Source organism: Thunnus maccoyii, chromosome 4 (genome assembly GCF_910596095.1).
Source record: "Thunnus maccoyii chromosome 4, fThuMac1.1, whole genome shotgun sequence".
Lineage (NCBI taxonomy): Eukaryota > Metazoa > Chordata > Actinopteri > Scombriformes > Scombridae > Thunnus > Thunnus maccoyii.
The window spans coordinates 27,025,594-27,049,872 of NC_056536.1; the positions used below are offsets into that span (position 1 = coordinate 27,025,594).

A 24,279-nucleotide genomic window follows, 5' to 3' on the forward strand; every position below is an offset into this window, starting at 1 on the left:
TTCTGCAGTATATTCCCAGAGGAACCACATACATACACATTTTACTCTCCTCTTTCTCTGTCTCTCTCTCTCTCTCACACACACATACTCGCACAATGAAAGTCAGGCTGGAATTAAGGGCATAGGCAGTTAAGGGCAGCATATCTAAAGGCCAGAAGGGAAGCTCGAGCTTCTGCCCAGCTGTCCTATTTCTTGTGGTTTCTCACTTTGTCAGCTCTCTGATGATTAGATGATGTAACTTTGGGGTAACATTGGAAGGAGAGTGGAAGAGGTGCTGTATCTACAAGGACTCGTGGGAATTCAAACCCTCAAACCTCATATTGAAATTCTCCTCTCTTTTTGCATCTTCACCCACATCTCTCTATCTGTTTCCCCCTCTTCCTCACCATCCTTGGTTTCTAGTATCTGTACGAGGGAATGAAGATCAGTGAGCTGCCCGTGGATTTCTCTGTGGTGTGGAACGGCAACTTCATTATTGATAACCCAGAGAATATCCAAGGTAAGAATAGACGACGCTGCTGTCAATATGTGCTAGAAAACAGACAACATCCAAACATAAGGATGGACAAATAACTGATACTCTCCATCATTTATTTAATCTCTCTCTGCTTTCAAATATTGTCTTTTCTCAGCAGAGTTCAAGACAGTTTGTATGTATGTATTGATATGTAGCACATATGTATAAATATATAAATCACAGGTGTTTCTTAAAAAATTTGGGGGATTTAAAAAAACAGAAATGACTTGTGGGAATATTTCACTCACAGCAGACCTGCTGTCTGTTTTCCTTAATCAGAGAAACCCTCTCCAAATACTACGTATTGGTTTCTCAGTTGCTTCCTGTATCCCACAGTGCACCTGTACAAGTGTGCAGCCCAGCGGGACAGTTGCGGCATGTGTCTGAAGGCAGAGAGGAAGTTCCAGTGTGGTTGGTGCAGTGGAGAGGGAAGGTGTACCCTGAGGCACCACTGCCCTCCCATCAACCCCTACACCACCCGCTGGCTGAACCTGTCCAGCAAGAATGTCAAGTGTACCAACCCACGCATCACTGAGGTCAGTACCCATAATCCTCTGTTCTTCATGCCTGCCCACTCACACCTAGCTATAATCAATGTGCAATAATCAGCTACCACATTCTTGTATCTCATCCCAGTTCCTCATAGAGGATCACAAGGCACTCAGCTTATACCGACTATACTTAAAAGTTAACATCTCTAATACCTTGTCATTGGTGACAGCGGCGATGCTATTACATAGTTATACTGGCTATAATCTCTAAATTATATCATAACCACCAAAGCACAGAAAACCCAGATTACACTTGATCTTGACATGCTCAATTTTTTGAAACATTTATAGAAAAAGTTGTACTCATAACTGCACAGCTCTTAAGTGACAGGTAGGGCTCTTGAGAATGAGAGACATTGGATGAGAAGTGCCTATGCTGCTCAACCCCTGGACACAGGATGAATGAGAATGAGCCTTGAAGGAGCTCCTCAGAGAGCTGGTCCCACCTAATGCCTGCGGATCTCTAAATGTTTGGTGTCTTCCAGTCTTTCTGTCTGCTGTTGGTCTCATTTTTTTTTTTTTTTTATCTAATTGAGAGAGCATTTGTTGTTCTCAAAAGCAAAAAGGTAGGTTGTGTATGTACTTGTATGGGTGTTATGCCTACAGGTGCGCGTTTATATGAGAATTCTTCTCACTCGCAGGGCTTATCTAAGGGCAAGGACCTTGGCATACTCTCTCTTTCACTCACTCTCTCTCTGTCTGTCTCTCTCTCTCTCTCACACACACACACACACACACACACACACACACACACACACACACACAGAACTAGAGATATTCAGTCTTAAAGGCCTGCCTCTTTGACATCTACCTTCAGCACAGTTCCAAGTTTATCCAAGTTTATCCGACCCTTTCAAAGTAACTTTGGCACCAACGAATTCAGCCATAAACAACCTCAGATACAAGAGAAAAACAATCACTTTGAATAAGTAGCCATTCCTCTTGTAGATAGCCAACAGTTGCAGTCTGTCTAACATTTTGCAATTCATTAGGACAACAAGGAAGTGTTGGAGTGGTGGGGGTTTGTTTTGTTCTTCCTCCCACTCTCTGAGCGCCTTCCCAGATATTGCAACAACGCAACCCAATGGCTGGATGTTGTTGACCTCAGCAACAACAGGGTCATGACCTGGAAGTGCTCGTTTGTTTTCCCATAAGTGGGACCTTTGCTAGCTAAGGCCACATTTTCATCCCGCTTGGTGGGTTTGGCTGTCACTGGGGAGTCGGGCCAGGAGGACATACTATTTAATTTGGCTTGGTAACGCACCAGTGCATTGTGGTTAACCCACCAGACCCCTCTACCTCCACATTGATTCATTTTGCTTCTTACTCCTCCACCACATGCTCACATCTAACTCCAGCCAATTAAAAAGTGAAGTTAATGACTTGGTTAATTGATTTGCTATACTGTACGCAGATAAGCCAGAAAAAGAGAGGGAGGCTGAAGAAGAAGACCATCCCTTCTTCTTTTTAATTCTGCATTTTCATCCCTCTCCCTATCAGTTTCCGTCCGTCTCTCCTTCCGTCTGTCTTCTACCCCCTACTTCTCCTCCCTCCCCTTGTGTATGTCGCTGTGTATCGCTATCTCTGACTCATCCTGGTGAATTAAGTTATGCTCTCGTGTAACTTCATTATGCTTTCAGGCTGTCATTCTATGGCTCATGCTCATTACATCCAGTGGGACATACAGTACCTCATCCCATTACATTTTTATACTCTTATGATCACGGTATGTGATTGCCAAGGCAACCGCAGACCTTTATCTGCCTCTCTGCAAACATTAAGCGGCAATAATTGGGAGATTTACAGGAATTCAGGAAAACCCACATAATTAATAAGTTGGTCACTTTCATTTATGAGGTAGTTGCTTTGGCCCAATCATACATTGAGGAGCAAAGTCAAAGTATAAGATGAACAATGCAAATAAAATTACACTTAAAACAGTATTGAAGCAGCTTTTTGAGTGCAGTGTACCATGAATTTCTGGATCCATTTGTTGTTCAGTTGTTTATTATAACTCCTGGACTGTTTCAGCTGACAAGATATCAATTCAAGATATTTCCAGAAGAACCACAATATTACTAAATGTGTCAACTATCTGAAACATCTAGATTTATGTGTTTATCAGAATTATGGTAAAAGCTTACAGACTTGCTCATGGTCAACAGTCAGGCAGAAATCCAGCAGCTGCAAGACCTTGTATCCTTAATTAGAGATGTTGTCTTGAGTGGAAAAAAGTAATTACCAATGCTCTTTCCATCTACATACAGTACAGTGTGTAACCCACAGAACAATGCAACAGTTTTGCTGGGGAGCTGTCAAAATCACATACTGATTTAGACGTTAGACATTGTAAGTTCAAGAAAACACCAAAAAAGTTATTTAGACACAAATATAATATAATTATTATAAATAATTCCTGGAGAGGCTTATGCATCAGGGTTTGATGAGGTACGTAGAGACAGAGTGTCCACGGACGATGCTAAAATTGCGAATATGAGGAAGAGGAATATGAAGAGTTGGAGTGGGGTGAAGCGAGGCAACAGAGAGAACAAAGGGCAGAGCAGAGCAACCGAACCATGAAAAAATTGGAAGAACGAAGTGTGGAAAGGGGAATGGAGCCCCTGTGGGCTGTCTGAGCTCAGGTCTGTTTACAACTGTAGGTGGCAAAAAAAAAAAAAAAAAACCTCTGCATTAATCAAGGCGATTCACATGAGCACGTACCTAAGATGAACACAGACGCGCCAATATTTCTCTTCATCGCCGGTGAAGTCGGCATGCGTTTGTGCCGCGCCCTACCCCCTCTGTCTCTCAGTGATTACAGTTTCTTTAAGAAACAGACATCCCCCTGGTGGGCTGAATTTATTAATAAATTTGGTTTTGATTGTATGCACCAAAGCCCCCATCATGAGCTGATTTGTATACATACAAGCACATTAGTAGATGTGCCTACCACAAGATAGGCCTTTTGAATAATTAATGTTTCTATTAAGTGCCATGGTGCCTCCCACCATGGGCCATTAATATTGAAGAGATGTAAGCCCTTGCTAACAGCAGAGGGAACGACATCAAATGAAGCTGGGAGTTGGATGGGCATATGAAAGGCATCTCCTCAATAGGCTTTGGCCATGGCTTCTGTATGAGTTTACAGTGAAGCAAAGAGGCTTCCCAGCCTCCCAGTGACAGTGAATATAAACATCTAGCTATTGCCTTAGGAAAGAAAAATTGTAGGATTCTTCTTTTTCGCTTCCCTCACATAGTGTGTGCAAGCTTATTGTTTATATTTTAAACACCACAGGGATGTTGGACCTGTCAGTCAGTATCACACAGTAGAACAGCTGAACTCCCCTCACTTTCTTTAACCCTGAGAGAGCTGGTCTACTACACTCAGTAGTAGGGTAACACTACTGTGTGTGCTACCCTCCATTTAACCAGCCAAGAGAAAGAAGAACAAAATGTTGCACAATAAAGTGAGTCTTTGGCCCGACAACATGTAATAAAATGCCCACATACCTCACACATCTTCATGCGCACAGTAAGTTATAGTGGCTTCTTCACTGACATGCACAGCAAGCACAAAACATTAGTATGATCACTGAGGGAAAACTCAGTCATCCACAAATACACTCCTTTACCCATCATTTTCTCTCTTGTTTTTCCTCCTCATACACTAAAAAACTCCTTTTCATCTTGACCCGTATCTCTTGGCTGACTACAAGACATTTAAGACCCCATAAAGTATTTAGGATGTAGTTTGTTCAGGAACAAGTGATCAGTGAGGTTTTATCAAGCCCATTAAATGCTACTCACAATTAAATGTGACATGCTCGAATTAGTCTGAGCAGAGACCAAAGACAAAGAGATTAGCTGCAAGCTCCTAAATTGTATCAAAGGCTATTTAATTTCAAAAGCAAAATATTCAGCTATTGCAAGAATGGAAATACATCTACTGTTGCGTAGGGTCATTCTAGGACAATCTTTTTAAAGCTTCACGAAGATAAAATCCCGCTTTTAAGAAATATATAAATATATGTCAAAGGTTGATAATAAAGAATATACAGGGAAAATCTGGGCTTGTATATTTTAACAGTAGATTGGATGATTAAACATTATTATCTCTGAATTGTCTTGGAGAATGCCACTGAGCTCAGTCAGCTAATGTAGTGACATGCTAGGCTTGCATAGCATGAAGGCAGCTGGGGCGGTGTATTGCTGTATGTATTCAGTTGAGCCTTGGCTGCATCAGCACAACTTTCCCTACCATTACTTCAGCTGATTATGTCAACAACACACTGACTGGCTGTTCACTTTGACGGCCATTCCTCTATTTCTACATAGTCTTTTCTTTTGCTTAAACTAGCAGATTATCTACCCAAAAGGGATTCTTTCTTTTCTGGAAGTTTCTTACTTGCAGATTAGAGTGCTGCCTCTCTTCTTCTCAATTTAGGTCATCTCACCCCTCTTTAGTCTTCTTATGGTTGTTGCCAAATCCAGCAGAATGTCTAAGGAAATGGTGGTGGTAAGTGGCCAATGATCTGATCCCCTGAGCTGGAGGGAGATAGTGAGCGTGCAAGAGTGGGAGCGGGGAGTACGGCGTGCAAGCTGACTGGCTGTTTGCTGGGAATTACCCTCTATTGACAGTGTGACAATGCCAGGCAGGCAACAGCGCTGCTCCTAAAAGGATTACACAGGGAGCATGGCATGGCAGCACTGGGTGGGAATGGAGGGGGAGGTGGAGGGGATGAGGATGGCAGGGTGTGTGTGCATGTCCAATCAGGCTTCCTCTTCGTCTTCCCTTTGAAAGTCTGTATGGTAAGACAAACAAGCAAGCTGGTGCTTAGAGGAGGAGGATGTGTCACCTAGCCTGAGGGAGACGAAATGATGAAAGACAGAAAGCAAAAGAAGGAAAAGAGAAGCAAAAAGGGAGGGTGTTGCAGTGAAATATGAAGACAAACTCTGCCCCTCTAAAGATTATCTACAGCACATGACTGTAATAGGTTCTCTCTGTAAAGGTCTGTAAAGGTCATTAGGATCTGGTTTACAGGCAATCAAACCACAGTCTCATGTACAAAGAGGCTCCTTTATAGATTTAGTCCCTTTGTTTTTATCAGAAATAGAGACACACAGACAAAGAGCAGCACTTCTCTCACGCCTCCCAGCTTGGAGACATTTGTGGCGTGAGCCTTTGAAGTGGTGGTTTCTCTATGATCCACTGATGAATCAAGGCTCTATCTGCCAATGGGGAGCTCAGTCGAATGGTTTTCATGCATGGATTAGACTGTCTTCCCGTGCTTGGTCTTGCCCTTGGGAAGGGCTCCATTTCACCCTCAAGGGTAGATCGAGGAGGTCTTCCAAGCTTTTAGTCAGGCCCATCTGTGATACAGCGCTGCTGTCTTGTCACCATCACTGCCTTCACCTGTCATCCGTCAAGGCTCAGAGGACTGAACAGAGTGGCATCCACATCCCCATTGCTGCTCATCCCATTTTGTCCAGTCCCTTTCTTTTTTCTCTGCTCTCTAATTTTTTCACTCTCTTACACTCTCCTATCCCTCCCTTCTCTCCCCTTCTCTCTCAGGCCCTTACACTGCTTATGTAACCATCACTAAGTCTACTCGAATAGCTGCTGCCATCGCCTGACATGGATATATTTAGCCATTATGTTTCCCCCCCCTCTATACCCTGCATGCCCAAGCAGTGCTAAAAGATTCATGTATTCAGACCCCTCAGGCAGTGCAGTGACACACTTACTTTACATCCAGAGCAATTAATGTCCACTGAATCTAGATTACAATGCCGCCGTCCCACGGGGAAGCCGCAATGCCCTAGTGGATGTCGGGGGGTAGAGAGGAGAGTGTGTACAGCACCTCTGGAAGGGTCGCCGTCATGTGGTAGTTTGCGGCTCAGTAAGCGGACTGTTGGTTTTCTTCCTTCTGCTTGCATGGCCAGTAATAGCATATTGATTGTTTACATTGCACCACCAGCTCCACACAGCAAAGTGACAGTCATCTCCTCCCTACTACCCTCCTCTTTCTTAGTCTCCTCTATCTCCTTTTGCCTCCCTGTCCACTGATCAGTATTGTGTATTTTCTTTCTTTATCTCCTTCCTGTCTTTTCTCTCTCTCTCTCTCTGCTCTCACCACTTTTTCCTCCTCCTCATCCTCCTCCACCTCCTCCTCTTCTCCTCTCTTGTTTAAAGGGCTGGATGATGGCCAGGTCAGAGCCTCAACAGGGCTCTGCAGCACAGAAGGCAGTGTGCCACCCTGTGCCAAGGTCATGCTGGGCAGCCATATTGTATTTTATGAGTAGGTGGTCTGCAATAAGCATTAATATGGCCCCTTGTTATATTTATAATCCGTGGCAACAGCAGTAGATTCTGAGCAGGCGACTATTCAGAATATTACTGATCCCTCCCATTTTCTAAAGTATTTTAATTTATTTTAATTAGATATATAGGAAGGAGTTGTAGAAGAAGAAGAAGCGTGATGCCATATTTAGATAAAAGGAGCTATAAAACATGTGCTCTTTGCTACTTGTATGATTAGAGCATGCTCTCGGCACAATGACTCATGGCATGTTCTGACATTCTGTGGATGTAGACGTGGGGAGTGCTCTTAATTGCTTTTACAGCCACCTGGACCGAAAGAGCATCTTTACCCTTGAGCATCTAAGGAAACCTGTGCCCATCTATGATTTCTATAAGGCAGGCTCATAACAGGAAAGAAAAACATCCTTCCATGTCACATTTCACCCAAAGCATTTACAAGTTTCTCCCTGACTTTACTTTTTTTTTTATACCTTGTAGGTGACCCCAGTGGCTGGACCCCCAGAGGGAGGCACACGGGTGACCATCCATGGCACGAACCTCGGTCTGGCCTTCTCGGACATGGTGGGCAATGTGGAGGTGGCAGGAGTGAGGTGTACCCCTGTAGAGGATGGCTACATAATCGCTGAACAGTAAGTTATGGTTGAAATACAACAGGCATGGATGTGATGTGTCATGGGGCATCCATGGGGCAGAACACGGTTTTTTACCTGCTACACAGATTTAGTCTTAGTAGCATGTGGTTGCGCGTCAGCCATTGAGTTTTGCCACATGATAATACAGTTGGTTATGCAGAGTTTGGAAGCATAGGCTATATTAACTGGTACTGAATAAATTAACTATAGTATTATGGATACACACTGATTTGATTGATTTATTTTAATGTGCAATGTAAAAAAAAACAAACACAAGGTTGCACTGCTGCATCGCATTGCCTCTGGTACAATGAGGTATTTATTTTAATAATTTTTAAACAGATTGTTCGATTGATTGTTTTTTACACAGTTCTATAGTTTTTACCTGTTGGAAGGCCTCATAGTCACGCTTAGAGAAAAGAAAATAGACCAGCTGTGTAAAAATAGAGATGAGCAGCACGATGCCTGCGGCTTCCGTGGTCAGTGTTGCAGCTTCAGATGATTATAATGGACGCGCTCTGCTGCGGCCGTGCTGCAGCAGAGGTGTCGCGCCACATCCGTGCCTGGTGTATTTTGGAAGTAAGTCACACAAACAGGACAAACACTAGCATTATTATTTTAAAACTTTAGTTATTAGACATACGCTGATTGGAAACTACACAAAATGTGACAAATGTTGTTTTTTTAGAAATATTTGTATAATTTGAAAACTTAATTCTTCATTCAAGCTAACTGACAGCAGTTGGGAAAAGGTTTGCCACATAATTTTTGTATCCCAGTTTGTAAACAGCACAATTTGCTGGCCAAATCTCTTGATCTCAATAGAACTCAATGGAGATCCACAGTATAAAATACTAAACATGCATCAAATCAATTATCAATGAGTAATACTGGGCATCTAAACTGGGGTTTGGATTCAATATGTATTGGGTGTAACAGCTAACAAATTGTGATCAATATATGTGTATTGCAACAAAAAAGCTGCTTTCTCCTCCAACATCTCTGCCGTCATGAAGACTGGAGCAGGTCCAAGCAGTCTGGCCCTGACATTGCTGTTCTCCCCCTGCAGCACAGTAGCCCAGTTCTCACTCAGTGGCTCATATAGTCAGCAACAATCCCATAACAGCTGTGTGTGTTTACTTGTGTTTACCTGCCTAATTGTCCCATGCTGTGCATACATCACGTTAAAGGCTGTCCCGTTCACCCTGAACTAATGAAACGTGGCCCATGATTCACAAGTTGCCCATCTCCCCCTTGGCTAGACATGCAGACGTGTGTAGAGTTAGCAACCTAGTGCCTTATGGTTGTTTAACCTCCCCAGGTTATGTGGACCTTGCTAGGGGAAGGACAAGGATGTACACACTCTGCTAAGATGCTTTACTCTAAATATATAATAACGTATTTAAATTAGGATTAGGTTGGATTGCCTTTGGGTATTGAGCTTGGTGGAGGAAATGCAAATCTTGAAAAAAAAAAAAATCCGATTATACATTTTACAGGATGCTCTACAGCTAGCTCAAAAAATACTTATTATGCAGCTACTATAGGTTTAATAATTACACCATAGGAAATCAATATGCAACATGGCCACTGTAAAAGCATCACTGGGTAACACGGATATCACATATGTTTGTAGAGATAATATATTAGATTTTAAGAGTTTTTAAGGGATGATTAATGCTGTGTCCTTTAGATTTTGTTTAAGGTCTCCTTGCTCCACTGATTCGGAGTCACTTAGAGAATAGTGTAAAGTTTTAAATGTATAGCAGCACACTGAGGCACAGCTGACACACACATGTATGCACACACATGCACACACAGGCTATCACAGCCGTGGCTCTCAGAGGAGCCTTTAACCCTAATTCTTTCCTTGGCCTACTTCTGCCCTCAGAAAGAGAACAACTCAGCACTGCGCCATTCCTCTAACTCACATACTTTCAGTACTTATGATGCTGTTACAACAGCTCATGAATAGTGTGGATGACACATGATACAGTATGTCTGCCGTGGTTCCTAACTCCTTACTGGGCACTTATAATTAAAATTCACTATGTGCCACTTGGCTGTAGGGGACAATTTGTCAGCAGCGCACTGATCTGACAGCACTTTAATCCATTTGGGCACAAGCTATTTTATTTAATTTATTTGTATGGCATGTAGAAAAAAAAATAGACTGAGCAAAATTAAAAAAACTAACCCATGACCCCTGTAGCCTTCATGATCTGTTCTGAGCTGGACTTATGAGGTCATATTGGCTCTAGCTTCATTATATGCATGTCCTTATCTGACTGTTGTTGTTTGTTTCGAGCTTTAATTCAGTCACCAGGCGGACTGGACTGGATCGGACGAAAAAAAGAAAAGAAGTATACATATTTATGTGTCTTTTATGTTGCTACTTCAGAGGAGTGTGTGAAGAAGAAAAAGTCTAAAGTTTTGTATTTTTTCAGCAGTCAGAAAATACTTTTTTTTTTTTGAGGGCTGATACTATTCTGCAGAATTTCTTATAGTGGCCAAAATGAGTCCTCATTAGCAAGAATTCAGTTTGAAAGTTATCCTCAGGTTTTTTTACGAAAAGAGCAGGCCGAGGAGATACAATTGAATGTTCAGTTTTGAAAAGCCAAACATATTTCCATAAATATACAGCCTCACAAAGGACCACTGTAGTAGGCCCTTCAGGTGGGGGATAAATTGAGTTTCCATTTGTCTGAGGCCAAGTGAGAAGAAATTTTCAGTTTTGTCAGAAAGTAAATCCACTCTCCTTCACCTAGTTCATCCAACAAAGCTCCTTGAGTCATTTTTCTGTAATTCAGATGATCAACACTGGAGAAACAATATGTCTGCTCTGTTTCACCTGCTCCAGTCCCGCCTTGCCCCTGCCAAATGCCTCACCACATCTATCTCTCTTTCCACACTGTGATTGCTTCTTGTACTTTATTACTCCCTGGCACAGCGATCAATAGACGTCCTTGTTTTATTATGTCATTTGATCTAGTCACCTGCAGCGCTGGGTGACACCTGATCACATGGTATGATAAAACTGTATTGATCCTAGCGCGTGATTTACATTAGATGTACCACACTGGCACAGCACCAACGCTGTCGGGGGGGGGCCCGGTTGTTGGTGGGAAATTTACTACACTCGGGTTGGGGTGTGTTGGGGTGCCAATGGAGGAGGAGCGCTAGTCTCATTTGAAGACTGTCATCAAGGGGGTCCTGGTCGATGTCTGGATGTGTCCCGTAATGAAATGAGTGAGACAACAAAAGAAGATTGCATTTAGAGTGGAAGATAGATCGATATCAAGCGTAGAAGTGTTTTGATTACTTTCTCCCAACTTCGCTCAGTCATTCAAACATATAGACAACCTCTGAGCTTTAAGTCGTTTTTAAGAAAGTCGAAAACAGCTGTGAGTATTTTCGCTAATCGTGACCTCATTATGCACATCACTGTAAGGGATTTTAACTCATTATTTTGTGTCTTTTGTAGGATTGTGTGTGAGATGGATGCAGCTCCTGCAGACAGCAGACCCGGTGCGGTCCAGCTGTGCGTTGGAGAGTGCAGGCCCGAACTCAGAGCTCGCTCTTCACAACTCTACTCCTTTGTGGTATGACATACTTACACTATAATGACACTACATTGCTCTCTATCCTCATACAATATAATGCACATTTGTGAATTGTGTTGTATGCATATGTATTGTATGTTGTACTAAATATAAGACGAACAAAAGAGCTGCGTACAAGTCATAGAAAACATACAGTCAGTTCAATTAAAACAATTTGTACTTTTCTTGCAAAAGTAATTGATGCGCTACAGGCAACGATGTGAGTTGCCATGCCTACCGACAGTGTAATTAAACAGCTCTGTGTATGCTCTTCATTAATGATTCCTGCAGGTTCCTGGTTATACATAGATTTTATTTGTCTTTATTTACACATGATCATGAAGTCTTCATGACTCTGCAGCCAAGCTGAATTAAGTTAAGCATTACTCAGTGATGGGGAGAAAGAATGAGATATTCTAATATTTCTTCGAAGTATTTGTTTCGTATAGGTTTAGGTGTTGTCAGATTGTGTAAGAGATAGCTTGCACAAAGTGGGAAATGAAAATAGTCAAATTTAATTGGACGGTAGGGTCATAAGAGAAAGGGAAAAGAATGAAAGACAAATGAACAAATAACTTGCTAAAATTGAAGGCAGCACTTGGCAGATTAACATTATCTACTCCCCATCCTCACACACATATACACACACACACACACACACTTTTCCCTGTTTCTGTCATCCGCTGTCTGCCAAGCCTGCAGCTAACAGATAATCTACTTTCCCATTTACGCGCTCTCCCACCTTCACAATTAGCATTCCCTTAACAATTAACAGCAGCCAGTAATTACTACCGTTGTTTTCGGAGTACCTGCTTTAGCCCGCATCCTCGAAGTCACACTCGGCTGACAGTTTTGAGTTTTGTCAGCGTGACGCTCGTGGCGCTATAGTAAATCCTCAGCTACCTTTTCTCACCCGTGTTACAGCTGCTACTAGCGATGGAAGCAGTGGAATTCCTCACAGAATACTTCACAGAGGCTCGAATTGACACCACTTGCAATTCCCCTGTATTGCAGGCCACCGTGCAAAAAAAAAAAAAAAAGAATACACCATTACAGAAGCGTTCTTCAATTTTCACAACAAGACATACTCCCTATGTGGCTGTCTTTTTCAGCCAGCAATAATGGAGCACTTGGCAAAGGGGCAGCGTAAATGATAGAGTGTGCATTTAGTTGTTTTTAAATTGCTGTTTTATTTTTGTGCGCATAGTGTGTGTGTGTGCCTATCTGCGTGCGAGCGTGTGTGTGTATATGTGTGCACTGCCGCATGTGTGCGTCTCTGTATGACGAGCTGTCTGCTTGGATATTTCTCCATATGTCTGTGTGACAGGGGCCCTAGCTGCCTGCCGCTGTAAACACTAGTTATTTTCAGACTGTCTTTAAAAAGCTTCACTCAGACAACACACAGGAGGAGGATCTCTCAAGGACTCTAAGAGCTCCTGGTTTTATCCTCTTTTCTCCCACTAGCGCTGCACTCCACTGCCGTCAGCCTGGCAATATGAATAACTGTAATTTACCGTGGATCTGTGATAATATGTGAAGGTTTGAAGAGGTACCGCAGAGATGCTGCCCCTTTTACTCTAGAAAATATCTATCTCTTAGTCTGCCTTTTGATCTCTTGCTTTGTCCTTTCTTTTCTGCACTTTCCCTCTCCCTTTAATTTGCTCTCACAGTCTCTTTTAACCTCTCTGTCTCATAGACTCCCACGATCACAGGTCTGTCCCCTAGCAAAGGTCCAGAGTCTGGGGGCACCAAAGTAACGATAATGGGAGAAAACCTCGGCGCTGGAAGCAGTGTCAACGTTCAGTTCGGAAACCAGACGTGCGAGTTCTTCGGGTGAGACTTTCCTCTTGCATTCATTTATACCATACAAGTGCTATTAGTAGCCCATGAAATTCAATTTGAGGAAAAACAGCCTTGCGTGATCAGGCTTTTGTATAACTCAGATGGAGATTCACAGAGAAAGGCTTTTTAGTGTACGTGCACGTTAAGATGAGGTGGAAATGTGAAACGTTCAAGTGCAAATGAAAGATACAAATTTGAATTTCACAGTTTACAGTTCCAGCAGTATAGTATAATGTGGATATTAGGGAGTGAAACTAATCCACTTACTATGAATGTTGAAAGTTATCACCTACATTAAGCGATTTAAAAAAAAAAGTGTGAAAACAAACAAGTGAAAAGCAACAGGACCGTTTCATTTGTCCGTTTGTCTTTGTTCTCTGTCATGTTTGCACTGTTAAAAATATCTTTACATAGTCAATTCTTCCTACATTTGCATTTTGCAACGCTTAAACAACACTTACGCCTGTAATACAGCACAACTGATAATATCACAGTTCTTTGACTCAGTGTTTCTTTCACTTCTTGGAGCTGCTACTTACATCACTGTCAGAAAATGTCTCCCGCTGTGAACAAATGAAAAAAAAAACATCTCTTGTTCCCAAGATGATGTGGATTATTCCCATTAAATAAGCTGCTATATTTCTCTGCTTTCTCTGCTTTCCCCCCCGTGATATTACTGAGAAATCCCCCAGGGGAAAGCCTCTTTCTCTCCCTTTGTCAGAAACTTGTGTAAATCTTAATAAGGTTTAGATGACCTACTGCATCAAACTCTGTAATAATAGCTTCCAGAAAACCTGGTGCTCATACGGAGCTTTCTTCTTTTTCATCCAACCCCCTCTTTCTCATTTTATCTTTCTATCTATCTCTTCATATGTTCTCACTCCCTGTTTTTTTTTTTTTTTTATTCTCCTGTCTCTTACAGTTTCCTTCCATCTCACTCCTCCCATCCATCCTTTCCTCTTTGAGTTGCTCCCAAACGCCCTCCATCAACTTTCCACTCGTCTATGCATCTATTTTAAGCTCTGCTAGGGTAGTCTGACTGTAATGCTGTAAGGTTGAGGAGTCAAGCCAGCTTTAATGAGATATGGGGCTAATTACTGGTTTGTGTTTCTCCAATGTATTCCTGGCTTGGGAGAAAGAGGAGGATGGGGGGGCCGTTCTACTACAAGCTCTCCTCTTCTAATGAATTGGGACAAATTCGGGGGGTGGGCAGGTAAAACATGGAGCCATGGAGAGAGAGAGGGGGGGGAAGCACATATGACAGTGGTCACAGACTTGTATGTGTATGTGGTCGTGTGCACCTGCATGTATTCATAGCCAGAGTGATTATGGGTCCAAGAAAAGTCTGGGAAAAGATCTCAGATTCTCTGTGTTCAAGGTCTTTGAATTACAACGTATAAATACAGTTATTAGAGCTTATTTATTTTCACCGTGAAATAACAGGTTTGTTCGTTCTGCCGTGTTCTAACTCAGATAATTACAGTACAAAATGATATATTCTGTTGTTGTTGCCGGTGTTGTACCTTATATAAATAGAATCCCTACATTACTGTGATGGTATGGTTCATTCAGACAATAAATTAATAAATTGTGCGTATATTATAATCAAATTTAACATCATGGAGCATTTAAAAGTTTATCCTCTGTTTCCTGAAACATGCAGATACTTTCTGCATTTGGCACTAGCTTTACATAGAGGTACCTATTAGTCTAATTGTATACAGGTTTAAATAATTCCATTACTGTGTGTATTCTGCTTTACTTGTAGACGGACCATGACAGAAATCGTATGCTGCTCTGCGCCTTCCCAGTCTGGTGTGGGCCCGGTGCAGATCAGCGTGAGCGTGGACCATGCCCAAATCAGGGAGAGCCTCACCTTCGAGTACATAGAAGATCCCACTGTCCAGCGTATTGAACCGGACTGGAGCATCGCGAGGTAAAAGTCTTAACACTCGCCCTATAGGATGCATGTTGCACCATATACACTCCACATACTGTACATCCTCCTAAACTTTTGTCCCCCAGGCAAGAGTTTCCTTTCCCCATCCAGAACTCTAGAGCCGGGCCCAGTGGTAATAAGCAGACACGGGTCAATATTGCACTTTCAATTACTGTTTGGTTCCCTTCCAATTAGTCTAGATCTGATAGGACCGCCATAGCACACAGATTGGAGAGGGCGGTTACTGTTGAGACTGAGACTCTCCTATCGAATGCGGTGTTGATCCATCTGTTGAACATCTTTGGCAGATAGATACACATACAGCATACACTACTAATTAAAAGGAGGAGAGGGATGAAGATGAAATAGTGGCTTATTAGAACAATGTGCTATCAGAGGTGTGAGTCTACAGCAGATGGCTTAGACTGAGAGAGGGAGTGCAGGGGGGACGCTGCAGCGGAAGTGTGTGATGGCGCAGAGGGAGGCGAGGGGAGAAATCCAAGGAGACGGGGATTGGTCATCTTTCTTTACATTTTTCTTCTGTTCTTGGAATATAGGAAGAGAGAGTACATTGGATATTAGTTTGATCATTCTCTCTTAACTAACATGATGTGCACTGACCTGTATCTTCTGGAAAACGGGGATTAGAAGACCAAAAAATATAGATATAAACATAGATAGATAGAGACAGCAGAGAAGGTCAGTATGTGAGTCTTATCTCCACACCAGCTGTGTATATAATTTAATGAGCTTATAGACAGCGCGACGTCCATTTACAGTGACTCGATTTCCACGGCACTACAGTAAAACTACAAGCCTAATAGCACAGACCTGTCTGACATTTATTATTGCAGCAGTCCCCGTCTGGCATCTTTATTCCGCGCGCCACACGCATAACAACAAAAACAACAAACAACAATAACCCAAACAGCTGCAGGGAGAGCCAAACATCCAGCAGTTTCCCTCCTGCTTTGTTTGTGTGCTTTGTTTGTCCTGCTGTGTTATGAAGAAGCCCAGGACCACCACTGCATCCTTATATGCTTGAGCTGCCTTGGTATTTCAAACACAAATCTGCTCCGGTTGATTGTAGCCAGTTGAAGTCAGTTAAAAAGCAACTCTAATCATCCTCCACTCCAAAGGCTATTATCTCCTGAAAGAAACTGATGATGAGAGCCGGTTTGATGTGTTTATTTTCAACCGATGGTGAACATTCTGAGGAGGTACATCGGGGTTAGTTTGGTTGAGAATTGTCTTTGTTTCTTTCCCTTTCTGTTTCTTTCCTTTATTCCTTCTTTTCTCCTTCCTGTCTTTCTATCTATCTTGAAGTTTAAAAAAAATTGACAGAGAAACTAATTTGGAGGAATTTGACAAACAGGATTATTCATATCTACTTGTGTTTTTCCCTCAGTGGTCACACCCCCCTGATGGTGACAGGGACCAACCTGGACGTGGTTCAGGAGCCCAGGATCCGAGTCAAGTATGCTGGCCGAGAGTCTGTCAATGTAAGAGCCGTTATACTGCCTTTACCATAAAGATAGTGCTGTATGTGCACCAGAAACCTGTCAAAAGTTTGGATATACCTTCCCATTCACTCGTACTGGTACTGCACATGCCGGATAATGTATGCTAGCTAGTTCCTGCTTGACTCACTGAACACTACCACACAAGCAACCTAAGCAATGTTTAGCTGGTGTAAGAAAAGCGCTATCTCTCCTAACAGCCCCTCCAGCTCTCTTTGCTTCCTTAACATCCGCTTGAACCCAGTCGTCTCAAGCACTCCAACAAGCATCTGAATAATGCAGCTGGCAGTGAGAGTGGTCTGCATGCAGTGTTTAATTAAGAGTTTACCCTAAATTTTCTTCAGACTTAATTTCAGCTCCGCACGGCAGCCTGTTAAGCCCAGTTGTGTTTTATTGTCATACAAGTCATGCTGAACATTTTTTATTTGTTTGAGAACAAAAAAAAAAATCAAACAAATACTTTTGCAGTCATGGAGCCTGCTGGAGGACAGTAGAGTTTGAAGAGGAGTGTGGGGGGGCGGGTGGGGGTGGCTCAGTGAGGGGAATGTTGGAGATGTATGCATGATCGAGGGCAAGGAGACTCCTAATGGGTTTCAATGGAAGATTAACTGCGGTCAGAAGTCTTTGGTCAGCATAAAGAGCCCCTGTATAATCAAAGTCTTGGCTGCAGGAAATCGTTACAAATTGCATTTGAGCCCCTGTCCTGGGGGTCCATGTTTAATTAAGAGGATGGGATTTCCTCTCTGTGGTGTGGGCAAAGGTGAGCAGGGCAGATGAATGGACTAAAGAAGAGTGGAAAGGACAAAGAGTTAGAGGGATGGGAGAAGAGAACAGGTAAAAGAATAGCTCTCTGTGCCCAGCACTGCCTAACTAGTGAGCCACATTCAGCATACACACACTACTCTGTATTAACAAAACACAAAAACATGCTCTAATACAGTAGTTCCTAACTTTATTTCTTGTGACTAAGTTAGATTTTCTTAATTTTTGCTGATAACAATCTTGTGATCCCTTATATTCATGTAATAACCCCGTTTGGTAGTCCTGACCTCTAACTGTCAACCACTGCTCTCATGGTAAGGTTTCTAAAACATATTGCAAAGATACATCAAACATCTTGACAAATACCCACTCATTCACATGCTAAACACATGTGTTTGTTGGTGCACTGTAGCATATGTACAAACATATAGGTTGGCACTTACCGTGAACACATATTACACTCTATCTAGCCACCTAAATCTCATGCCTCATTTATGGAGAGACACAAACCTCCTCCGTGCCTCACCTCAGCTACGGATTTCTACACAAATGTGTTTCAGCATGCCTCCTCCCCCTCTGCAATCCCAGCTTCCTATTCCTGACATCAGTAGTCTAAAATTGGCCTTAAGTGTCTGACTTGCTTAGTGCTTAGTGTTCCTTTACTAAAAATCATAACTCTGCCCTGGGCTTTTTGTGCTACAATGTTCCCCCATGTAAGGACACGGTTTCCCTAAAAGACCTTTTTGAGTTTTGAAAGCCTAGTAATTGCAAGTAAAATACAGATCTGTGCTGTTTTATGTGTAGAGAGGAAAGAAAATACTTGATGAGTGAGAGACTGCTGGAGACCTGGCGAAATGGGATTTGACTCGCGTGCGAGTGGGTGCGGCGCCGTCTGATTTGTCAGTTTCCGAAGCTTTGAAAGAGAGTTGTTCATCTCCACCCTGCCTCATCTGTTCCAACTCCCAACATAGCGCCTTGCAAAAGAAGTCTGTGTCACCGTCTTGATTGCCACCACAGCCACAGAGAATGAATTTCTATTAAATGCTAAGGTTACAATTACCTATCCTTCATCCCATCTCCCCCCCCTCCTCTATCCCTTTCCTCTTTTGTCACTGGAGGAAGGCAAACAGCAGAGCAGCCTATAGCAATAAGAGCTGCTGTCTGTCAGCCAGCCTTAAAATGATCACCTGTCTCCCGCTAAATTGCTTCTCTTCTCCCCCTCCCTCGTGTCACCTGCATAGATTCACAAAGACACTGGGAGCAAGAAAAAAAAAAAAAGACAATTTTCTTTGTGAAATGCTCTGTATCTGTCACAGGATTCACAATTGAAACATTTATCATAATCTTGATTAAAGCTAAAAGGGTTATTTTCCAGCTCCAGAACATTTCCCTGTCCCAGAAAGATTTCATCTACGGCATTTGCCACACTTAAGACGTCTGGACTGGGTGTCAGACTTGGTACATTAGGTGCATTTGCAGCTGCTGCTGATCATATAAAGTGTTCGGCATGGGTGTGCCAGGCTCCTATCACTTCTGGGCCAATCAGGCTGATTGTCTGATGCACTGAGCACTAGAGGAGGGTGCCATTCATCACTATAAGCAATGCTAATGGACACTCAGAACTTATAATTTACATGTTCATAATGATTTTGCATTATAAGCCGTATGCATGTGTCTAACGCTGCCGTACGTATCAGAATCAGCATCATGAGTGGTTCACTCAATCATTATGGCATCTTGAGTGTCCACAGTCTGGAGGGTTAGTAATACTTCCTCTCTGACATTTCTGTTGTGTTGCTTTGGCATTGACTGTAGAAGAAGAAAAGGCATGAAGTAGTCCTTGGAGAGGATGTTTGAAATTAGTCACACCCTCATCACAAGACATTCAACAAATGATTTTTTCACTTCCAGCGATGGCACATGTCTTGGAGGCACATTAAACTACTGCTGCACTAGCTTGTATAGCACACGGACCTTATACGGATGGATCAGAGCTGAAGTTAGAACTAATGCCAGTATTAGCAGTTGGTTAGAACAGCAGGCAGGCAGGAAAATAGACACAGTGTAGGAGTAACAAAGTACAGGAACAGCCGAACAGCCAGTGACTAGCGATTGAATGTTAGCCTCCATATGACCTTTGACTCTGTGACCCCTCGCATTTCTCCCACGCGCATCTCCACAGCCAGCCTATCTTATCCTTTATTCCTCTCTCACTCTCTCTCTGTCTCTCTCTCTCTCTCTCTCTCTCTTACTCTCTCAGTCTTTCTATCTTTCTCACTTCTACCCTGGCCAGAGACCTTTGAATGGTTGAGTGGGCTGTAGCAGCACAGTAGATCATGGTAATGTATTCAGCCAGAGGGGTTGGAGTGTTACTGCCTGAAAACACCCTGGCTCCCTCCAACACTAGAGAAAGAAGACAGATGAGGCCAAGATTCCAATTATTTTCTCTATCTGTTGACCTCAATTCGCTTTATCAATGCTGAACAATGTGTAGTTTCTTTCCCCACATGGCCTAAAGGAATGGATGCACTATGGTAAACTCTGTATTTGGCAATATGCTGTTTTTATTGTAATGCATTAGAGATGGAGAGTAAGGCCCGAAAATACATACTATAATGTTGTTTGGAAGGTGGGCGGCGTGATGTCATGACTGTATTATAGTATTCTGTTGCAAAGTGGATGGAGTGGTAGAAAATGAACTTGTAAGTCAGTAGAATACTTGGAAATCCAGTAATGCATATAGATCCTTTTATAGTGCAAAGATAATGCACTATACATTAAAAAAATGTACTTAATATCCATCTTTTGTAAGGTAGAAGTCATGCCAAGGTGTCACAGTGTTTTGATTGACAGTCATTGATAGCTCCACCCACAGTGGAACCCAAATACCCCCATTCGCCATATCAAATCCCACAATGCCCCATTTACCCATCGCTATTTATTCGCTCATCACTTTGGATTTACACACGTCACACTCACTGCCACGGCCAGAAAAAAAAAACCTCCTACATGATAGCAGCAGTTTTCTATCCTGACAGGATTCAGCGAAGGAAAGGATTTATTTAAGAAGGAAAAAAAAAATGGAGAGAAAGAAAGAGAGAGAAAGTGAGGACAGTGTAGAAAAAAAAACCTCACAGTATCCATCTCCAGCAGAGCAGATGGTAGTCAGAGCTGTAGTTGACTTGCAAATGCCTCACTGTTCTAACGTAACAGTCACGAGGATGCTGCAGGAGCATCTGGGCCTGTCTATATAACATGTCACCATGCCTAAAGAAAGCAGACCATATCAAACTTGACATCAGCGCTTTTATCCATTAAACCTTTTAATTCCCCATGTACTGACCAGAAGAATACTGTATTACTGTACGACTGGGTAAAAGCAATTTATGTGCTGCATATCCATTTTGGAAAAACAAAAACATAATTGATAATGATTCACTCTCTTCTGCAAAGCACAAATCAATGTTACACTGTGAACAATCATGTTATCACACACTGTTTGAGTATGTACGGCTTTTATTGTTGGATATTTGATCTTTAGAACAACAATTCAAATTTTACAGTTTACTGTATGTTTGATTTACAGTGAAATTACATCAATGCATTGTAAAGCCTCTGTACAATTTCCAGACACTCTCGTCTCTGCTTGCAACTTTTCAGTGATTAATGTGATTTCACAGAACCTAAACTTGGTGGAAGTATTCAGGAGTCCTATCTGGTTGTGCTATCTATTTTTTTAAAAGGGCTTATCTTCTCGCTTGTGTCATGTGCTGCTACTGCAGTTTGTAAAATTGGAATTCTAAAGAAAAATCTCACAAGACCGAGGAAAGCTGAGCATTCAGGACTTGTTCAGCTACAGACTGGTACACCTGTATTGCTTTATATGTAGATAACGTCTAACCAGCTGATATTTCACACACATAGAGGTTATACCCAAGTTCTGAATTAATTAATTTTCAGACTTAGATTCAGTGCTCTACATGGTGAAAACACGCTTCTGTAGTCTATATCCAAGTGCAGAGACCACCGCTACAGTCACACTTCTGCAACCTGCCTTGCACCATGCTGGCGAAATACAATTGGTGTAGCCTACACAAAATGAGTTTGCATCGATCTCCCTGGCTTGCTCTGGAGCCACAGACAACAGGTAGGAGGCGTGGTAGTCGCTAGCATTCAGCAGCTTTGATGATATTTACCTCTAATTAAGTTTCTTCCCCAGAGAGAGAGCTCGGAGGGAGTGAAAGGAGATAAAAACCTCTCTGAGCAGAGTGCTGTGCAGCAATCAATCCTCTCTCCCCTTCCCTCTAGAACAGAGCCAGGGAGGATGGATGGAAGACAGGTCTCTCATCTGGGCAAACTGGAGAGAAGTAATAAAAGAGCCATAGCTCAACCTCTACCTGAGGAGACAGAGGAGCAATGCCTCCATCCTTTGTGGTTGTTGTCCTCCAGTGTTTTTCAGTGAAGCAGTAGCAGCAATTTATTTCCGATTTTATGGAGGCTTCCTCTGCAATAAAGATGGATTTAATGACATACAATAAATCCTTTTCTCTGAAAAGAATGGGGATTTTATATGCCAATTATTAAGCTGCTGAGCTCACTGCAGGGTTCATGTTCATACTAATGTGTTTCAGTAAAGATCATACTTAAGGTTATAACAAACAGAGGACTTTACACTGGATCAGCTTGAAAGTTGGTGTTTTATTGTGGAGCCAGAGAAAAGAAAACCAAATGTCTGAGTTTGTATTGTTTTGTCTAAATTTATCCTGGGTGACTGGAATCATATTTCTTGTTTCATTTCAGGGATCTTGCGCTATCATAAAGATGTTCTGCAGACTAGTTAGAGTGCAACACATCCTCAGTAGAATCTCAGAAAATGGATTTTCTCCCTAACACATTTTCCTCCTGTTTTTGTTCATCCTCCCAAGGTGTGTAAAGTATTGAACACGACCAGCATGAGCTGCTACGCTCCATCCCTGATGGCAGAGTACCAACCGGGTTTGGACACAGTAAAACATGCAGACGAGTTTGGGTTCATCTTCAACAATGTCCAGGCGCTGCTGGTCTACAACAACACCAACCTCCTCTACTATCCAAACCCTTACTTTGAGCCCTTAAGCACCACAGGTGTCCTGGAGCAAAAACCAGGCTCACCCATCATTCTCAAGGTACAGGAAATGTTAATGAGTATGCACATTGCTGTTTTTATGTTTTAAGTGGTTCAACCTTCAACAACAGACCTGTCACTGTAAGACACTGGTTCTCATTGATTACTTTCTCTGGATATCAACATCAGCTGAACATATATATAATTTATATGATTTTCTTCTGTCATTATTTGGGTTCAATAAGCCTTATTACTTGAAGATGTAGAATTCATTAAGGAAAATATTTTATTCTTTCTTCCTGATTTGCAGCTGTTCCCCCTTACTGCCTCTCTGAAATATATCACTTCCTTTGATCTCAGTATGGGATCATATTTGGCCCCAGCTGTGCCCAAACCAAGGGATCTAATTTACAGTGTATTTAGGTGACATATTGGCTTTGTGGATTTTTGAAATTGTCTGATCTTCATTGAGCCATGTGTTTATGTGTCTGAGATTTTTCTCCTAATTTCGCACCCCTCTGTCCTTCTCCATGTGCCCACAGGGCAGAAACCTGGTTCCCCCAGCATCAGGAGGGGTGAAGCTTAACTACACGGTACTGATTGGAGAGACTCCCTGCTCTGTGACTGTGTCTGAGAGCCAGCTGCTGTGTGAGCCACCTAACCTCACTGGACAATACAAAGTCATGGTCAGTATGCTCTGTCCGCATTTGTGCATTTGTTAGTGTCTATCTTCCTAACTTTCTCTCCTCTCTATTTCCATCTGTCCCTGTATTTGTGATTTCTTCTTCATAATAGTTGGCCTCTAAACTCCATTATTCGCGTTCTCATCATTGTTCATTCAGCTGAAGGAAAGGGTCAAAGGGAGAGCAGTATGTGTGTGCTCTAGCTGTCAAAAGGTTCTGCCAGAATCCACTGCAATTATTTTTAGTTGCCTGCTCACTTATTGAGTGCAAGCCCCAGACTATTTCCCTCTCAACGTCAGTGTGTAGGTGGCTGCATGTGTTTGCTCTCAGTATCAATTTCAGCAGACAATATTTACCTGTGTTTTGGCAGGATTTCAGCAACTTGGCTTATGCATTGCTGTGTACCAGTTAGCATGTGTTATAGATCTCCCGTGGTCAAAATTTTTTGAAATAAGAGTAAATTATGCATCTTACCTTCGTGTTTTACTTTTGAGGATCTTCTAAACTACACTGTGTTGTCAGAGGGGATGTGATTATGTGTGTTTATGTCTCTCCGCAGGTTCAGGTAGGTGGTCTCCACGTTTCTCCTGGTGCGGTCCACATCATGTCTGACAGCTTGCTGACCCTCCCAGCCATCGTCAGCATCGCCGCCGGCGGAGGCCTCCTCCTCATCATTGTTATCCTCGTCCTCATCGCCTACAAGCGAAAGTCACGTGAAAATGACCTCACCCTGAAGCGCTTGCAGATGCAAATGGACAACCTGGAGTCACGAGTTGCCCTAGAGTGTAAAGAAGGTAAGTATCAA

The 24,279-nt window shown here is 42.4% G+C and overlaps 1 protein-coding gene across 3 annotated transcripts in view; it reads left to right on the plus strand.

Annotated features, from left to right (window-relative positions):
- Positions 1 to 24,279, plus strand: part of plxna2 (plexin A2) — a 169,066-nt gene that overhangs the window by 110,836 nt on the left and 33,951 nt on the right. For all 3 annotated transcript variants that reach the window (XM_042409017.1, XM_042409019.1, XM_042409020.1), the window contains 10 exons: positions 403 to 499; positions 854 to 1,053; positions 7,868 to 8,019; positions 11,507 to 11,624; positions 13,321 to 13,457; positions 15,235 to 15,402; positions 16,814 to 16,907; positions 22,613 to 22,852; positions 23,334 to 23,477; positions 24,034 to 24,268. In XM_042409017.1, coding sequence (XP_042264951.1) covers positions 403 to 499; positions 854 to 1,053; positions 7,868 to 8,019; positions 11,507 to 11,624; positions 13,321 to 13,457; positions 15,235 to 15,402; positions 16,814 to 16,907; positions 22,613 to 22,852; positions 23,334 to 23,477; positions 24,034 to 24,268 — 1,585 coding nt within the window. The remainder of the gene's footprint in view (positions 1 to 402; positions 500 to 853; positions 1,054 to 7,867; positions 8,020 to 11,506; positions 11,625 to 13,320; positions 13,458 to 15,234; positions 15,403 to 16,813; positions 16,908 to 22,612; positions 22,853 to 23,333; positions 23,478 to 24,033; positions 24,269 to 24,279) is intronic.